Source organism: Microtus oregoni, unplaced genomic scaffold (assembly GCF_018167655.1).
Source record: "Microtus oregoni isolate MIOR12 unplaced genomic scaffold, Mior012 000138F_ref0000102, whole genome shotgun sequence".
Lineage (NCBI taxonomy): Eukaryota > Metazoa > Chordata > Mammalia > Rodentia > Cricetidae > Microtus > Microtus oregoni.
The window spans coordinates 623,301-640,873 of NW_024544788.1; the positions used below are offsets into that span (position 1 = coordinate 623,301).

The 17,573-nt window shown below is 44.6% G+C and overlaps 1 protein-coding gene across 1 annotated transcript in view; it reads right to left on the reverse strand.

Annotated features, from left to right (window-relative positions):
- Window positions 1–15,412, reverse strand: part of LOC121444719 (septin-6) — a 62,009-nt gene extending 46,597 nt beyond the window's left edge. Inside the window, exon 1 of the mRNA XM_041646622.1 lies at window positions 15,217–15,412. Coding sequence (XP_041502556.1) covers window positions 15,217–15,383 — 167 coding nt within the window. The 5' untranslated portion in view covers window positions 15,384–15,412. The remainder of the gene's footprint in view (window positions 1–15,216) is intronic.
- Between the last annotated feature and the right edge of the window lie 2,161 nt (window positions 15,413–17,573).

A 17,573-nucleotide genomic window follows, 5' to 3' on the forward strand; every position in this document is an offset into this window, starting at 1 on the left:
TTATTTTGTGAATGAGGCCAGAGACCACAGCCCAGTACTACAGGGTGCCCATTGTCCAAATACTTCTTCATTTCTGGTACTGAGATGTACTATGGAGATAGAATATTGAATAGAAAGTATTGGAAGTTCAGAGACTTTTGATATCATGACCAGGGACGCTTCTCTGAGGGTTCAATATCTGAGTTGTAAGGATGAGTCCACCAGTAAGCCCCAGTAAGATCCAGGAGAAGGGCAGGCCAAGCAACAGGAACGCAATAAGGATGCTGAGGCCTAGACCAACCTGACAAGTTTAAGCAGCAGGAAGAAATGCAGGGAGCTAAAATTTAGTGAATGAACTAGAAGCCATCAACCCCAGCTGTGCAGCAGAAACAGCTTACATGTCCATCAGCTGATGGCTGGATCAAGAAAATATGGACTATCCATACAATAAAAAGATCTTTAGCTATAAAGAAATTCTCATAGAACCTGCCGAACACATGCTAGGCCCTGGGTCCAATCCCCAACGTTAAAAAGGGGGGAAGGGGTGGGAGACAGGCACTCATGCATGGACAAATTGCATAGAATTGCATTTGTATGAATGAGGCACCACCCTGAATAGTGAAGTTCATAGAGACAGAAGAGATAGTGGTTACCGGAAGCTGAAGTGGGAAAGGAAGGCAGAGCTGTTGGGTGAAGTTTCCTTTGTGGGTGAAGCAAATGCGTGGGAACTACATAGAGGTGAAGGTTGAACAACAGACAGCAGTGGTGCTTGTGAGTGTATTAAATGCCATTGAACCATTCATCTTAATTCGTCTCACTGAGTTTTGTCAAGAACCTCAGTGGTTTGGGTATACATTAAAGTCTGAGATGTGCTGGCAGCTTTCATCTACCTGTTCGTCTCCCTCGGAGACACCACCACCCACCAGCCATCTCCAGGGTATGCTCCTCCCCACAACCACGCACCTTGAGGGGAGATAAAGGGGGCAAGCGCATAGCTCTCCCAGACAATCCCTCTAGCCAGCTCCTCCTCGATGCCAATGTATAGCCTCTCTTCCCTGGAGACCTAGCCCGTCTGCCTTTGGCCCACCCTTTCTCCCCACCCTAGGTGACTACAATGTGCCTGCTAACAATGCTAACAATGTTTGGTCCCCATACGCTGTGTGACTGCCCTCACTTCATCCCTTTGGTTCCCTCTGCTCCCTGCCCAAGAAATCCTCTCTGTAACACCCAACTCTCTGGCCAGAACCTGGTGTCCATCTAGCCATCCCATGGCTTTAATCCTCCTTTGCATGAATGATCTCCTCAGAGTGCTAATGCTTAGGAATTTGGGCCCTTTCCTTATTTCACAGGATATCAACCTCTCTCCATCTTCCCAGTCCCAGCTCCTCCGCCAAAGCTGAATCACACGGCTAGTCAATTGAACCATGTTTTTGCTTTTGAGACAGGCTCTTGCTATGTTGGCCAAGTTGGTCTTGAACTCTTGGACTTAAGCAATTCTCCTGCCTCAGCCTTTCTAGCAGCTGGGTCTACAGATGTGCAAGGATGTATCCATTAGGAAGCATTCTTATCAAAGGCCGCATCTCTGTTCAGCCCCACCCTGCTGGCCTTAGTAGAATTATCCAACTGAATAAATGGCAGAGGCTGATGACTCCATCGCTGTCAAAGTTGGCTGAAAGAAAATACAAAACTATGGGTCTTGATGTTTTTTATAAATTCATGGTCTGCCAAGTTCTATGTGGCCTGGGTCCCGGAACTCTGGCTAGGGGTAACGAGGGAATGAAGAAAGGACAGGCACACAGACACACGTACAGTGAAGCTGGGATCAGGCTGGGCTCTGCTCCCTGTAGCCCCACCACCTGGCCCCTCTGTAGGTGAACAGTCTCGGGCTGTAAACATCTGGGAGCAGGAGGCTGCGGCTGCAAGTCTTTGCACACATAGATCAATCATAGACACAGAGTCACAAAAAGGGTTTTGCCGTATCTTGTGAGCCTAGATCACAGGGATGACAGTTTTGCCAATTGTCCCACGGATTCAAGGTCTTGGGATATTCTTGACATGGCCATGCCTGTGTCAAAATACTCATTCACTCAGGACTTTGCTCACTTAGGGTCTCTTCTGCTCCCTACAATGACCTCTAACCTCATCGGAACCTTCAGGGTAACATAATAGCCCTTTTATGATGAAGGAAGGTCATTGGCTAATAAAGGAACTGCCCTGGCCCATTTTATTGGTTAGAGGATAGGTGGGAGGAGTAAACAGAACAGAACGCTGGGAGGAAGAGGAAGTGAGCTCGGAGTCTCGACAGCTCTCCTCTCTGGAGCAGACGCCTGAGAGAGACGCCATGCCCTGCTCCCCGGATGAAGCTCTGACCCAGGATGGACATAGGCCAGAATCTCCCCGGTAAGCGCACCTTGGGGTGCTACACACAGATGATTAGAAATGGGCTAAATTAATATGTGAGAATTAGCCTAGAAGAGAATGGGCCAAGCAGTGTTTAAATGAATACAGTTTGTGTGTTGTTATTTCGGGCATAAGCTAGCCGAGCAGGCGGCTGGGGTGCTGGGGATGCAGCCCCGCCGCCCCTACAACTACACTTTTACTTGGTCTTGATTGGCTCCTTTTCCACTGTACTCATTGACCATTCCAGACCTTCATTTGATTTCTCAAGCTCCAATATGATTTCTGACTTTTTCATTCTCATGATAATCTGAGAGCTTATTTTACCAACCAACTTGGGGCCACAAAGCTCATACAAATCCATCACCCATTCTTTAAAGATGGATCCACCATTCCATTTCTTTCTAATCTGAGGATGAAGTATTTCTCATCTATTCAAGGCTTGTTATCCCGTGCACATGGTTCCAACCCTTTCAAACTCTTTGGAATCCTTGCTCCATCTCCTCTCTTCCTACTGACTCTTTCCCCTCAACTTATGAACATATTTAAGTCTTCCCTCATTTCAAAAGGGAACTTGTTTTTTAACCCAGTCCAATCCTCCTCAACTCTGAACCACCCCAGCCATGTTCCTGTGCCTTCTCTCCCCTAAGCAGCCAAGTTTGAAATCTCTGCCTAGCATGGGTACTCAAGAAATATTTATGGAGAGGCTGTGTTTTCTTTTCTTTACAGGCTTTTTTTTTAAATAAAGGATCTCGTGCAGCCTGCAGCCCAAGCTGTCCTCAAACCTACTACGTAGCAAAGAATGACCTAGAATTTTATAATAGACGGTTATTAAGACTGAGAGCCACAACTAGACAACATAAACAGCGAGAGGCCCCGAGGCACTTAGCTTTAAGTGGGATGTCTTGAGCAAAGCCTTTCCCTCTAGGCTCAGTGGTGTATGTAGAAGAGAGGGAAAGACTGGAAAGGCTAAAGGTGGTGGACGCCTCCAAGGCAGCAGCGTATTTCAGACACAACAGGCCTGATACACACACGAACCCACAGAGACGGTGACAGCATACTCGAAACCAGCAGAAATTCAAGCCAGACAAAATTCCAGCCCAAAGAAGGGGGCATGCTTTCTGTCTGCTTTTTTGTTATGATTTGATGTTTTTTCCTTTTGATTTGAGTTTTTTGTTGTTGTTTTTGTTGTTATTTATTTTGTGTTCTTGTTTTTTTTTTCTCTCCCGAGAGAAAGAACATGAAGTTGGGTGAGTAGGGAGGTAGGTAGGATGTGGGAAGACTTGAGGGAAAGGAAAGAAAATGACAAGAATGGATAGTATGAAAAATGAGAAATATTTAGAGTTAAATGTCTCTGGGTGTTTAACCTGCATGCGCGTCTATGCACCATGTGGATACAGTGCCATCAGAAGCTCGAAGGGAGCATCAAGACCCCCTAGTACTGGAGTTTCAGGTGGTTATGGATGCTGTGTGGGTGCTAGGAATTGAATCTAGGTCCTCTGGGAGAGTAGTCAGTGCTCTTAACTGCTGGGGCATCTCTCCAATCCCCAGATTCATTTTTTTTAAACCACATGTATCTGTGGGGGTGAGACATGCACATGACAGTGGATGTCTGGGGAAGGGAGAGGTATCAAATCTCCTGGAGCTATGGTTATAGGTAGCTATGAGCTACCCGACATTTGTGCTGGGAATTTAGCTCTGTTTTCTGGAAAAGAAAAGACAAGTCATATGTCCTCTTAACTGCTGACCCAGCTCTCTAGCCCCAATGACCTTAAACTTTTGATCCACTTACCTCTGTCCGGCAAGTGCTGGGGTTACTGGCATGCACTATCATACCCAGATTCAAAAAGAAGTTTCCTGAAAAAAATAATCTGCTTCTTTAAAATCCTAATTCACTCTTCAACTCACTGTAGACTATTTCTACCCCACGTCAGTCTCCTAGTCAATACATCAAATGGATGCTTTTGGTATCAAATGATGAAAACTTATGGATACTGTCTTAGTTAGGGTTACTATTGCTGTGAAGAGACACCAGGACCTTGGCAGCTCTGATAAGAAAAACATTTAATTGAGGAGGCTTGCTTATGGTCTCAGAGGTTCAATCCATTATCAGGAAAGGGAGCATGGTGGCAGGCAGGCATGGTACTGGAACTGAAAGTGCTACAACCACCCCTTTGGGGCCATTTTCTTTCAAACCACCACAGACACACTATTTTCTCTACCAATGTATATCTCATGCATTTATTCATCGCAGGCTGAGCATCAACTACCTTCAGGGTGGCTAACTCACACTCGCTTGCAATGGCTTCAGGACTTAGCCTAGCCTTTCCTGACCACCCGTTTACCCATCTCTCAAAACAAGGTTTGGTCAATTGCCGTTCCTCCCTGTTTCCACACCCTGAATCCCTTATATCTATATCAGTGTACTTAGCCCCACTTTGCATAATCTGCATACATATCCATCCCCTCCACTAAGCTGAAAGCTCAGTAAAGACTGTGCTTTATATTTTAGTAATAGGCTGGTAGGATGGTTCAGAGGGTAGAGGCAGTTGCTGCTGAGCCTGACCACCTGACTTTGATGCTCTGGACCCCCATGGTAGGAGAAAACCAACTCCCACAGGCTGTTCTCTACCATTCAGGCATATACCCTGGTACCCGCTCACTAGCACAGCTGCTGTCGTGTAGCCATTTCCTTAGAAACCGAAACATCCCATATTGTGGAGAAGCCCCTTCATCCAGAAGGTAAACAACTCAAAGTAGCTTCAGGAAGTCCCTGAAACTGAGCGGATTCACTAGGCTTCTCCCTTCGAAGAATAAACAACAAAGACTGCTGAGAGGCCATCTCAGTCTAGCTAACCTACAAAGAGGACTCTTAAACAAGCCCAAGCTGCAAAGAAGACTCTCAGACCACATCAGCTGCCTGGAAGAAGCAGAAACCAGCCAAGCTTGGGAAAGAACACTCTTTAACCTGTTGAGTTGCCTGAACACTGTGCAGTATGCTTTAGGTTTCCCAGCTTTTGTTAGCTGTCTGTCACCCATGCTAGGGTGGGCTTTGGTGATGCAGCTGTCTTTGCGTCATTTCTGCTCCTGTAAGTAACCGCTCACCCACACCCCTGTAAGTAAAACCAATAAAACTTACTGGTTCACCAAGTTGGACTTTGATGGTGTCCATACCTTGGTCTATCATGGGCTTCTTAGCTGGGATGAGTAGATGTGTGTACTGTATCGCCCCAGGAAAAGTCCTGTGACACAACATTACCCTCATATGCACCATCAATCAATTAATCAATGTAATGTTTCTTGTACTGGCCTGTCTGTATACCACAGGACAGTTTGCGAGTCAGGTTAGGGGCTGGAGTTTGAAAAGCACACACACACACACACACACACACACACAGAGAGAGAGAGAGAGAGAGAGAGAGAGAGAGAGAGAGAGAGAGAGAGAGGAGAGAGACACGGGTCATCCTTGAATCAAGAATGTCCATTTTATTGTGTTCCAGGGCAGCTTATATAGTGCTCTCCTTGACTAATGGCCATGTCCTAGCTCTTGGAATTTTTCAGTTGCAAGCCCACCAGAAAAACCAAGACCCATCAGGAACTCATGAGGGACTGGTGCTCGGAGCAGCTGCAAGCACAGGAAAACAAGTTGTTTACTCTGTCAGGCAAGGGGTCACAGAAAATTCAGGGTCTGAGGGTCCGCCGTCCCCAACAGTGTCACAAGCCTCTCACATTGTTTCTGGCACACTATAGACATGTAGCAGTTCCTGTTTAAGCCTTCATCATCTCTCTATCCTCAGTTACTGCCCCTGTCCTTCTTATCTCTTTTCACACACTGTCTTATCTCTTTTCACCAGCTTTTTAAACCCACGGTTTATTCCTACTTTATCTATTTCCTCTTTTAAAACAGCATCCTTTCAATTACAAAAACAATCTATGTATGCATTCTTCCTGCCTCACTGATAATCACTGTTTTCTGTCTGCTGAATATCTTTTCAGAGCTTTCCTATATATTTATATGCAGATAGAAGATTATCTGCTGTGTGTATGGGGGGGGAATTTCCACACATGACACCATGATACAACTTCTCATTTTGTAACAGCATGACCTGATGCTGTATCCATGTGAATATAAACTGCAAATACAATCCCATGGTATAGTCGAATCACAGTTAATGTAGCTGCTTTATTGATGGACATATAGGTAGGTTAAAGGTTTTAAATATAATAACCAATGCTGCGGTGAACACTATTGCTTCCTATAAGCATGCGCTTGTGTTTTCTGGGCAACACAAAGGAAAGTGGAATGGCTGGGTCATGAATTATTCAAATTCAGAAATTTAATGGATGCTGCCAAATTTGCCCTCCCAAAAAAAAAAAATCTGAATCAATTTACACACCCACATGAATGAAATTCCCTGGTGGTACTGGCTACTATATCATCTTTTATTTTTGCAAATCTGAGAGTGAAAAAGTCATTGTTTTATTTTGCATTTCCCTAATTGCTAAGGAAGCTGAATGAGCATCATTTCAGAATGGGGATTGTTCCACTCATTTCCCTTCACGGTCAATTATCTGTTCATCACTCATGGAACTGTAGAAGCTCTTCTTATGTCAAAATCCTTTCCTATTACATAGGTTACAAATATTTTTGTTCCATCTGTAGCTTGTTTTCACTTTTGCTTTATGGTATTTTATAGTTTGAAAAGTAAAATACGCCAGGCCGTGGTGGCACATGCCTTTAATCCCAGCACTTGGGAGGCAGAGACAGGCGGATCTCTATGAGTTCGAGGCCAGCCTAGTCTACAAAGCAAGTATCAGGACAGCTAGAACCATTACACAGAGAAACCCTGTCTTGACAAACCAGAGAAAAAAAGAAAAGTAAAATACTTTTTGAAAAAAATGTTTTATTTTATCATTTTTATTTACATGCATGTGTTTGGGTATGTACATGTGAGTGCGGGTGTCTGCCACAGAGGCATAAGATCCCTTGGAGCTGGAGTTACAGGTGGTTACGAGTCACCTGATATGGGTGTCAAGAATCAAACTTAGGTCTTTGGAAAGAGCATCATGTGGTCTTAACCATCAAGTCATCGCTCCAGTCCCAAACTACTTTTCCTCTAGTTAACTTGGACCTAACAAATCTTTCCTTCTGTGATTTTTAGACTTTATTTCACAACTCAAAAAGCTTTCTGTAGCCGGGCGATGGTGGCGCACACCTTTAATCCCAGCACTCGGGAGGCAGAGGCAGGCGGATCTCTGTGAGTTCGAGACCAGCCTGCTCTACAGAGCTAGTTCCAGGACAGGCTCCAAAGCCACAGAGAAATCCTGTCTCAAAAAACCAAAAAAAAAAAAAAGCTTTCTGTATTCCCAAAGTTATAAAAATATTCTCCGACATTTTCTCTTTATATTTTTAGAGTTTGTTTTTGGTCCAAGAAGAATCTATATTTGTGGCGGTGTTTGTGTGGGAGGGTCTCGTTTTATGTTTTTCTAGATGGATGGCCCATTTTCCCAGCGCCACTTCTTCAACAGACCATTCTGGCCCTGCTGACTTAGAGATGGGACAGTTCCATGCACACATGCATCTGACCTTGTACTCACTTTCCTGTTCTATTGCCTTTGCCCTGTTCTGATGTCTCTATGTCCCATTCACAAGTAATAGTGGCAACCTAAACCAGGCAGTGATAGCACACGTCCTTTAATCCCAGCACTTGAAAGACAGAGGCAGGAGAATCTCTGTGAGTTCGAGACCAGCCTGGTCTACAGAACTAGTTCCAGGTCAGGCTCCAAAGCTACACAGAGGAACCCAGTCTCAGAAAACCAAAAGACAAAAACAAACAAATAAACAGACAGAATGGCAACCTAATTTCTACTTACAATCTCCCGGGAATGATCAGTCCTAAATACAATGTTCAAGCTGCCAAACCCAATGGACTTTTAAAATGTTTTTTTCCTTTTCTTGGACTTCATTTATATTCCCTCCTAAATGCTACATAATGCTACTCTCCTTTGAATCTTACCAGTAAAAATCATGATCATAATAATGCCTTTTACTTATTAGGTATTTATTAGCCATTCTGTGCCAGGCAAGGTTTCAGCATTCTTTTGGTCATCCATGTCAAGTATGTTATACCGCAGCCTAATAGCGTAAAGATGATTAGGTCATACTTATTTTACAGGTGACTTAAAAACTGATGCATAGACAATTGAACTATTTTGCCAAAGGTCCCTGGTCTAGCAAATGGCAATATGGGAGCTGAACCGAGGCCTGTCTGAGACCAAAGCTTAAATTCCTAGACACTCTTTTCTCTAGCCTATCTTGAAATATCTCACCCTTGGGTTCCCTTTTCTCCAGCACTCATTATTCCTTTATTCTTTCATCTATTAGTAGTAGTTGGAGTTTTTATGTGCTGGTTGGTTGTTTTTTTTGGGGGGGTGTTTGTTTATTTTGAGACAAAGGCTCACTATGTACTCTTAGCTGGCCTTGAACTCATTAAATAGGCTAGGCTGGCCTAGAACTCACAGAGATCTATCTGTCTCTGCCTCCTAAGTGGTGGAATTAAAGACACATGCCACCATACCCAGCAAACTTGTTGTTGTTGTATATGTGCGTGCATGCATACACTTGTGTGTGTGTGTACGTATGTATGTGTGTGTGTTTAATCTTAGACAGTCTCCCATAATGCAACCAAGCTGGGCTCAAACTCACTCTGAAGCTGAAACTGGCGCTGAATTCCTGATCTTCCTGCCTCCATGTTGCACGTGCTGGGATCCTACGCATGCGTGCCTCTTTGTTGACAGTGTCTCGAGTGCCTTAGGCTGGCCTCAGATTCCCTGTGCAGTGAGGATGGGATTGAACTTCAGATTCTCCTGCTTCTACCTTCCTGGTGCCACAATTACAGGTCTGTGCTATTGCGCTTGGAGGCAGTGCTGAGTATCAGACCCAGGATTTTGTGCATGCTAAGCAATTACTCTACCAACTGGAGAATATCTACAGTCTCCATTTTAGTATTTTTTAAAGATTTATTTATTTATTTATTTATTTATTTATTTATTTATTATGTCTGGATGTTTGCTTGCAGGCCAGAAGAGTGCACCAGATCTCATTATGGATGGTTGTGAGCCACCATATGGTTGCTGGGAATTGAACTCAGGAACTCTGGAAGAGCAACCAGTACTCTTAACCTCTGAGCCATCTCTCCAGCCCCATTTTAGTATTTTTGAGACAGGGTTTCACTGTGTAGCCCAAGACAGCCTCAAACTCTTGATCTTTCTGCTTCAGCCTCCTGAGGGCTGGGCTTACAGTTAGTTCTACTGTAACTACAAGGGTAGAACACCAAACATGACTCCCACCATGTTGGGTTGTTTTGTCCTTATTTAAATATATGCCACAGAAAGTGCAGGGCGTTCTGAAGTCCTTTTCAATGCAGTTGTACTTACAGATCTGTGCTAAAATGCCCCTGATAACATGTAGAAAACACTATTTTTATAGGACCCGATGGCAGTGGTCTACAGTCCCACTGTTAGAGAGGCTAGGAGAGGATTATAAGGAAGGGGGAATCACAAAGTCAAAGCCTGCCTGTGCTACGGATAGAGTTCAAAGCTAACCTAGACTCAAATAAGAAAATTTAAATAGGGCTGGAGAGATGGCTCAGAGGGTAAGAGCACTGACTGCTCTTCCAAAGGTCCTGAGTTCAATTCCCAGCAACCACATGGTGGCTCACAACCATCTGTAATGAGATCTGGTGCCCTCCTCTGGCATGTGGGCATACAAGGAAGCAGAATGTTGTATACATAATAAATAAATAAAAATTTAAAAATAAATAAATAAATAAAAGAAAATTTAAATATGGCTGGGGATATAGCTCAGAATTAGAGTGGTTGTCTAGCATGCCAAAGTCCTAGGTTCAATCCCCAGCACTTCAAGAACAAAAACAAACTGCTTTTTATTACAGGGGATTTTAGCTTACTTCATTACTGCTCCCTACCCTAATCCCGGAGAAGCTTTATCATTTCCTATTTGTGCTTGCACTATTTGAATTTTAAAAATTTATCTATCATATATTTTATTAATTCAGTTAGTTTTTTAAAGACAAATTTTCAATATGCTATGCAGACTGGCACTGAACTCTCAATCACCCTGCCTCAGTCTACCGAGTGCTATGATTACCGGCATGTGCCACCATGCCCAGCTATCAATTTAAAATCATGAGACACTACAAGGGATATTCTAGAAATCAAATGAAGTAGATTAGTGCCTACGAGGCAGTATCTGTTCAGTATTCCCAACCCTCTTGATCAAGACACTGTCCACATGCAGAATGCCTTCAACTGAAAGGACTGTGAGAAATTTTATTGAAGACTTCCTAAAGAGAATACGCAGCCAAGTGTAACACTCAGATTGTGGCCCAACTACTCAACTGACAAGGAGTAGGCTCTAAGTGATGCTTAACCAAGCAAGATTAGTGAAATAAGCAATCCTATAAAAAGAAAAATCAAAGAGTGACTGGGGCCAGTGAGACGATGCCACAGAGCAAGGCACTTGCTACAGGGCTCGATGACATGAGTTTAAGCTCAGGGTCTCACATGGTGGAAGGACAGAAGTGACTCACCAAAGTAGTCCTCCAATCTCCACACATATGCCGTGGCACCAGTATGGAGTATGTGTGCATGTCCATGCACACACAATAAACAATTCATTAATGAGTAAATTGGGAGCATGGGGGTCATAGGAGAGGGTAGGAGAAGAGAGAGGAGGAAGGGAGGGGAGCAGACAAAAATGTATAGCTCAATAAAAACAATTAAAAAAAAACAACTACTAGGGGCTGGAGAGATGGCTCAGAGGTTAAGAACACTGACTGCTCTTCCAGAGGTCCTGAGTTCAATTCCCAGCAACCACATGGTGGCCCACAGCCATCTGTAATGAGATCTGGTGCCCTCTTCTGGCCAGCAAACATACAGACAGATAGAACACTATACATAATAAATAAATAAATAATTTTTAAAAAAACCAACTACTTAATAAGTAAATGCAATTATTTCAAAAGAGAGGTGTCTTCCTTTTAGAATTTCATGTAAAAAAACAGAATTGGTTTCAGTTCTTGAAAAACTACATGTGCACTGGAGGTCAACAGTTTGGGCAGGGAAATGGGGGAAAGATAGAGGAAATGAAGGAGAACGAAAGGGAAAGCAAACTAAGAACATATGAAAAAGCCTTATGGAAAATTACTACTTTGCCAGCTAATTTCAAATAAAATTTTGGGCTGGAGAGATGGCTCAGGGGTTAAGAACACTTATTGCTCCTGCAGAGGACCTGGGTTTGGTTCCACCATCCAAGTGGCAGTTCACAACCGCCTGTAATTCCAGTTTCAGGGGCTCCCACACCCTCTTCTGGCTTCAAAGACATTACATGAACATGGTGCACATATGTACAAGCAGACAAAACATTCATGTGCATAAAGCAAAAATAAATTAAAATACAGTTTTTGAAAAAGTTTCGGCTGGAGACATGGCTCAACAGTTAAGAACACTCACTGCTCTCGCAGAGGACCCAAGTTCAGTTCCCAGCACCCGGTCTGAATGGTTCACACCCACCCGTGAGTCCAATTCCACAGGATCCGATGCCCTCTTCTGGTCTCTGCAGGCACCAGTACTCATACGCACATACATGTTGTGCAGGTGCACACATGCGTGCTCCCTGGACTGTGTTCGCACATACACACAAAATGAATATTTTTTAAAAAGAGCTTGAACAGAGGTAGGTTACACGGGTGGACAACGCTGCTCCTAGGAGACAAAAACTCCAGTGCCCAGCACAGCACACCTCTCTCTGAGTCACTGCTTTTGCAGGCCTCATAGGTTATCACCAATGTTCCTGGTTGCTCACCACAACTTAATATTAAGACCTTCTTGCTAAAGAGATCACATTATTTTACTGGACACAGAGAAATCAATGTGGAAGTGACCTGAAAATGTCTACTGGCCAACTTCCATAGCGCTGGGAGGTGCTACCCAGGCCACTAGGGAACCAAGGACACCAGAGATCTTATCCACTGATCTGCCAGCCAAGATGTGTAACTGCTACGGGGCAACTAACTACTTTCTGATTGGATCTGAGGCTGATCCACAAGATGGAATCCATGTCTGTTACTGTACACTTGGTCAGAAGCCTATGGTTGGGATAGTAACAATAGGTCAGAGGGGGAACCTGCTGCTGCTGTTTTACTGAAGGAACATCTTATCAAACCTCCTTCCAAATATTGATGTTTCTAGCCATAGACCTGTGCTGCTCTCGTCGTTGCTCAGGGAGGCTCTTTCTGCAGTGGGCAGCCGTTAGCACAGGGGCCCAGAACTCAGACTGCTAAGAAGTGACCGAGCGCTCAGCCCTAAATAGGACAGTTGCATCAACCCTCAACAATGGCACAGGGAACATCAAAGAAGACATGGAAGAATGTAAAAACTGGAGGATGGAGGGATGCTGTAAAATGCTGTTTTCTGTACACAAGAGCGCTATTGGACTCATAAGTCCAAAACAGCTGCAGTGATCTCCACAAGACCCGAGGAACAACATTCCAGCCCAGCAGGTAACGGGGCTCCTGAGGCCCTCCCCTAGCTGAGAAGCTACTGCAGATGAGGACAGCCTGGGCTACAGAGCAAGTTCCAGAGAGGGATACATCTTGTCTCAAACAAAACAAAATGAACAAAATCCCAAGTAAAACAAAACAACAACAATGAAACCAAAGACAGGCAGCAATGGCACACGCCTTTAATCCCAGTGTCAGGGATGCAGAGGCAGGTGGATCTCTGTGAGTTTGAGGCTAGCCTGGTTGACAGAGTGAGATTGAGAACAACCAGGACTGTTATGCTGAGAAACCCCTATCTCAAAAAACAAAACAAAACAAAATACAAATGCAAGCTGGGTGTAGTAGTGAACTTTTAGTCCTAGTAGTCAGGAGACAAAGGCAGGTGAATTTCTGAGAGTTCAAAGCCAGCCAAAGATACATAGTGAGAACTAACTCCAAAAACAAATAAATCAACAATTTCTCCCCGCCCCCCCCAAAAAGCCAAACCCAAGGGCTGGAGAAAGGGCTCAGCAGTCAAGAGTTTGTACTCGGGGGGCTGGAGAGATGGCTCAGAGGTTGGGGGCACTGGCTGCTCTTCCTGAGGTCCTGAGTTCAATTCCCAGCAACCACACGGTGGCTCACAACCATCTGTAATGAGATCTGGTGCCCTCTCTGGCGAGTAGGCATATATGAAGACAGAACACTGTATACATAATAAATAAAAATATTAAAAAAAAAAGAGTTTGTACTCCTTTTCCAAAGAACCCAAGTTTGCTTCTCAACACCCACATCAGGCAGCTGGCAAATGCCTGCAGCTCCCGCTCCCGGGAATCTGGTGCCCTCTTGTGACCTCCACAGGCACCTGCACTCACAGGCACATACCCCACCCATGCATACACATGAACATACATGTACACATGCTTAAAAGTAGAATAAATCTTAAAAATAAAGGGCTGGGAAGAAGGCTCGGTGAATAAAGCACATGCCACAAAAACATCTGAGTTTAGATCACCAGAACCCAGGAAAAGCTGGAGAAAGTGACACACATCTGTAATCCAAATGGTTTTACCTGGGATAGGAGGCCGAGATAGAATTCACTTTCTAGCCAGTCAGTCTGTCATATGCATAGAATAGCAACAACAGAAAAAACCCACCCTCCCAAACAAGACTAAAGGTGATAATTAACAACTAAGAGGTTGACCTCTGACCTCCACACATGCACCATGGGACATATACTATGATACACACACCTGCGCTTGCACAGACAAAGAGTTTTTTTTGATTTTTCGAGACAGGGTTTCTCTATGTAACAGTCTTAACTGTCCTAGAACTCTCTCTGTAGACCAGGCTGGCCTCTAACTCACAGAGATCCACCTGCCTCTGCTCTCTGAGTACTGGGATTAAAGGTGTGCACCACCACTTCCTGGCTTACAAACATTAAAAAAAAAAAGACTGGAGCCGGGCAGTGGTGGTGCACGCCTTTAATCCCAGCACTCGGGAGGAAGAGGCAGGTGGATCTCTGTGAGCCTGGTCTACAAGAGCTAGTTCCAGGACAGGAACCAAAAAAGCTACGGAAAAACCCTGTCTCGAAGAAAGAAAAAAAAAAGACTGTTGAGTGGGCCTTTCTGTGTGAGGGCCCTACCAGCTTTTCCTCCCCTGCCCTAGGCTTTATCATATCCTCATCTCAGCCTCCTTCACCCCTCACATGCATCCTGAAGCCCCTACAACTTCTCCTGGCTCTCCTCCTTCCTCTTTGCTTAGACTTCCTTGGTCCCTCTTCCCAATCCCCCCCACCTGCTGACGTCACTGACATCCTGAGGCTTCTGAGAAAGCCTCTCTGGCTTCTGGGCATAGAACTGACTGTTCCTGTCCTTGTGGTCTCACTGCAGCCTGTCCTTTACTTCTCTGTACTCTGTCCTTCACAGGACATACTCCTCTTGGTGGAAATTATTTGCTTAAGACAGGTCTTTCCCATGAATGCCTTGCGAGCAGAGATTAAGCCATTCCTTTTAGATTATTAAAGTACCGGAGGGCCTGGCACAGGGCTGAACAGACTCAAGGCTCCACACCCTTGTATTAGAAAGACACCCCTCTTTTGGCAAAGTATATGGAGGGGCACAGTTGTTATAGACAGGGCCCCTCCAATGATGCCCTGTTTATAAGCTGCCTGCCCACGTCATTCTAGTGAGACAGGATGGGCCCCAGAGTCTGTGTTCTCTCCAAGACTCCCATGGTAAGCCCCTTTCCTCCGTTCACCTTCCCACCCCACTGCTTTCCTTACCTGTCCTCTTTGTTGATCTGGTCCCCAAAGCCCACGGTGCTCACAATCGTGAGCTTCAGCCCCACGTTGCTCTCCTGGAGGTCATAGGTATTGGATTGGAGCTGAACACCTGGCTGTGTGTGGGTGGCCGGCTCCCCCTCAAACTTGGTGTTGAACAGGGTATCCATGAGGGTGGACTTGCCCAAGCCTATCTCCCCTGAAAAGCAGAAGATATCGCACAGTGACTATGTAGCCACATGCATGTATGAAGGAAGAAGTGTATATACATACTACAGCACTACATGAAAACCATGTAGAAGTACATAGGATATAGAGCATCAGTTATAAGACAAAGGAAAGCACAGACAGGCCAGCTGCAGATAGCTCACAATCCTAGAGAAATTTCCACATTAGCCTTCATATTTTTTTCTGTTATTTGAAGCTTTACCTTGAGCATACATTGCTTTTAGAGGCAGAGAAAGAAATGCTATATATACAGATAGAGGGGTATAATTATCTCTAAAAATAGCCTGTAAAGAAATATAATATACTTTTATTAATGCTTATCTCTGAGTAGTGCGCTTACGTATAGGTTTCATTTTTCTTTAGTTTTTCTGTATTTTTGAAGTAGAACATGTAAAGAAATAACAGTTGTTAAATAAATACCCCCTCCTCTCATGCCCTGCTTCAGGTTCTGCCAGGCCTAAACAGTGTTCAATTCCACAGATGTCACAGTTCTGTTTCCTAAGTGGGGAGACTGTCTCTAACCTTGGCTTCTCCCAGCCTACATGACCTTTCAGTGAGACCATCTTTTATCTACCGAGGAATGAACTTAAGCCACAAGTTCTTCTTACATTTCAAACAAACATTTGTTTGCTTAGCTAACATGTCAGCTGTGTGACACTAATGAAATCCGGCCACTAGAATTTCACACTTGGGCGATGAATAGGGGAAGGGTTATGGTGGACTAGTAAAGGTTTGGGGAAGTTATTCCTGGGACACTAGAGGATGCCAAACCACGGCCTAGAACCAAGGAGTCTTTGGAGAATCAGGCATCACAATCACACATTGGAGAGAAGCTAGTGTCGTGGACTTCGGCGGGAATCTGACATGAAGCCACAGCTGGGCTAGGCACTAAAACTACTTCGAACCATCTCTATGGCTTCAGATTGTATTTGTCTCCTCATCCTACCCAAGTGAATCGGAAATATTAGGACTAAAAGTCAGTAGCTAGGCTGGAGATGTAGCTCAGCGAGTAGAGTAAGGCTTAGCATTGAAGGAACTGAGCAACGTGCCGCCACCCAGATCTGTAATCGGAGCACTCGGGTAACGGAGGCAGATAAGAAGGGTCAAATCAACCTCTCTTCCATACTGGGTTTGAGACCAGCCTGGTCTTTAGAAACAGGCTTGGCAAGGTGGTACTTGCCCTTAATCCCAAAACTTGAACGACATAGATAGGTGGATCTAAATTCAAGGTCAGCCTGACTCACAGAGTAAATTCAAAGACAGCCAGGGTTACTTAGCTAGACCCTATCTCAAACAAACAAACAAGTTAATGACCTTGGATCATCCTTTGAAACTCCTCAGACCGCACAACCTTTTTTTTCCTAGCTTCCATTCCTCTTCTCCTATCTCTTCCCAAGGAAGGAGAGACTGTGTGACCTTTGACTTATCCTTGTGGTTGAACTTAGGTTTACTCTGGGTAATTTCTAGCCTGGCAAAAGTCCCCGGATATCAGCAGTACACACTTGCACACATAGAGCTGCATGATGGGGAATCAAAGCTGCTCCCTTTCTCCCTATCCGCTCAGTGTGTGGAACTATGAATCTTCCAAGCTCCTTTTATCCTAAACAATGACCTATAAAAAATTTACCTATAATGAGAGCTTTCAAGTTAGCCTGCTTCCCAAGGTCTGCAGCCCTATTTCTTAGCCAGGCATAACTGTGAGGTGAATGGCTAGGGTATACAGAAATCCTCACACAGACTGTGTTTCCAGCCAGGGTCTGCTATATCCATCAGGGACAATAATTTTCTTAAGAAGAGGCCCCTTTTTGTCCTTCCCTAAAGAAAGTAATCAGGTCCCAAGAAAGTCTGGTGCAGTGAGGTCGTTGTCATGGGAGGTGACAGACTCAGGCATGCGGGAGAATACAGCACCCATTACCCCACCAAAGTGGCACAGCTCACGGGCCATCAGGGCCAGAATCTCTGATGTGGGAATGCAAGGACGGCTGCCGTGCTCCAACTCAACTTCCCTGTGGACACCCATGTGTTTCAGGTGCGTTTCATCTAGTTTTTTTTGTAAGTCTAATGGGTTTCCCATGTACAGCCTCAACTTCATCCTCTTTGTCCCTTGAGCTCATAACTGCTGCCCCTGGCCA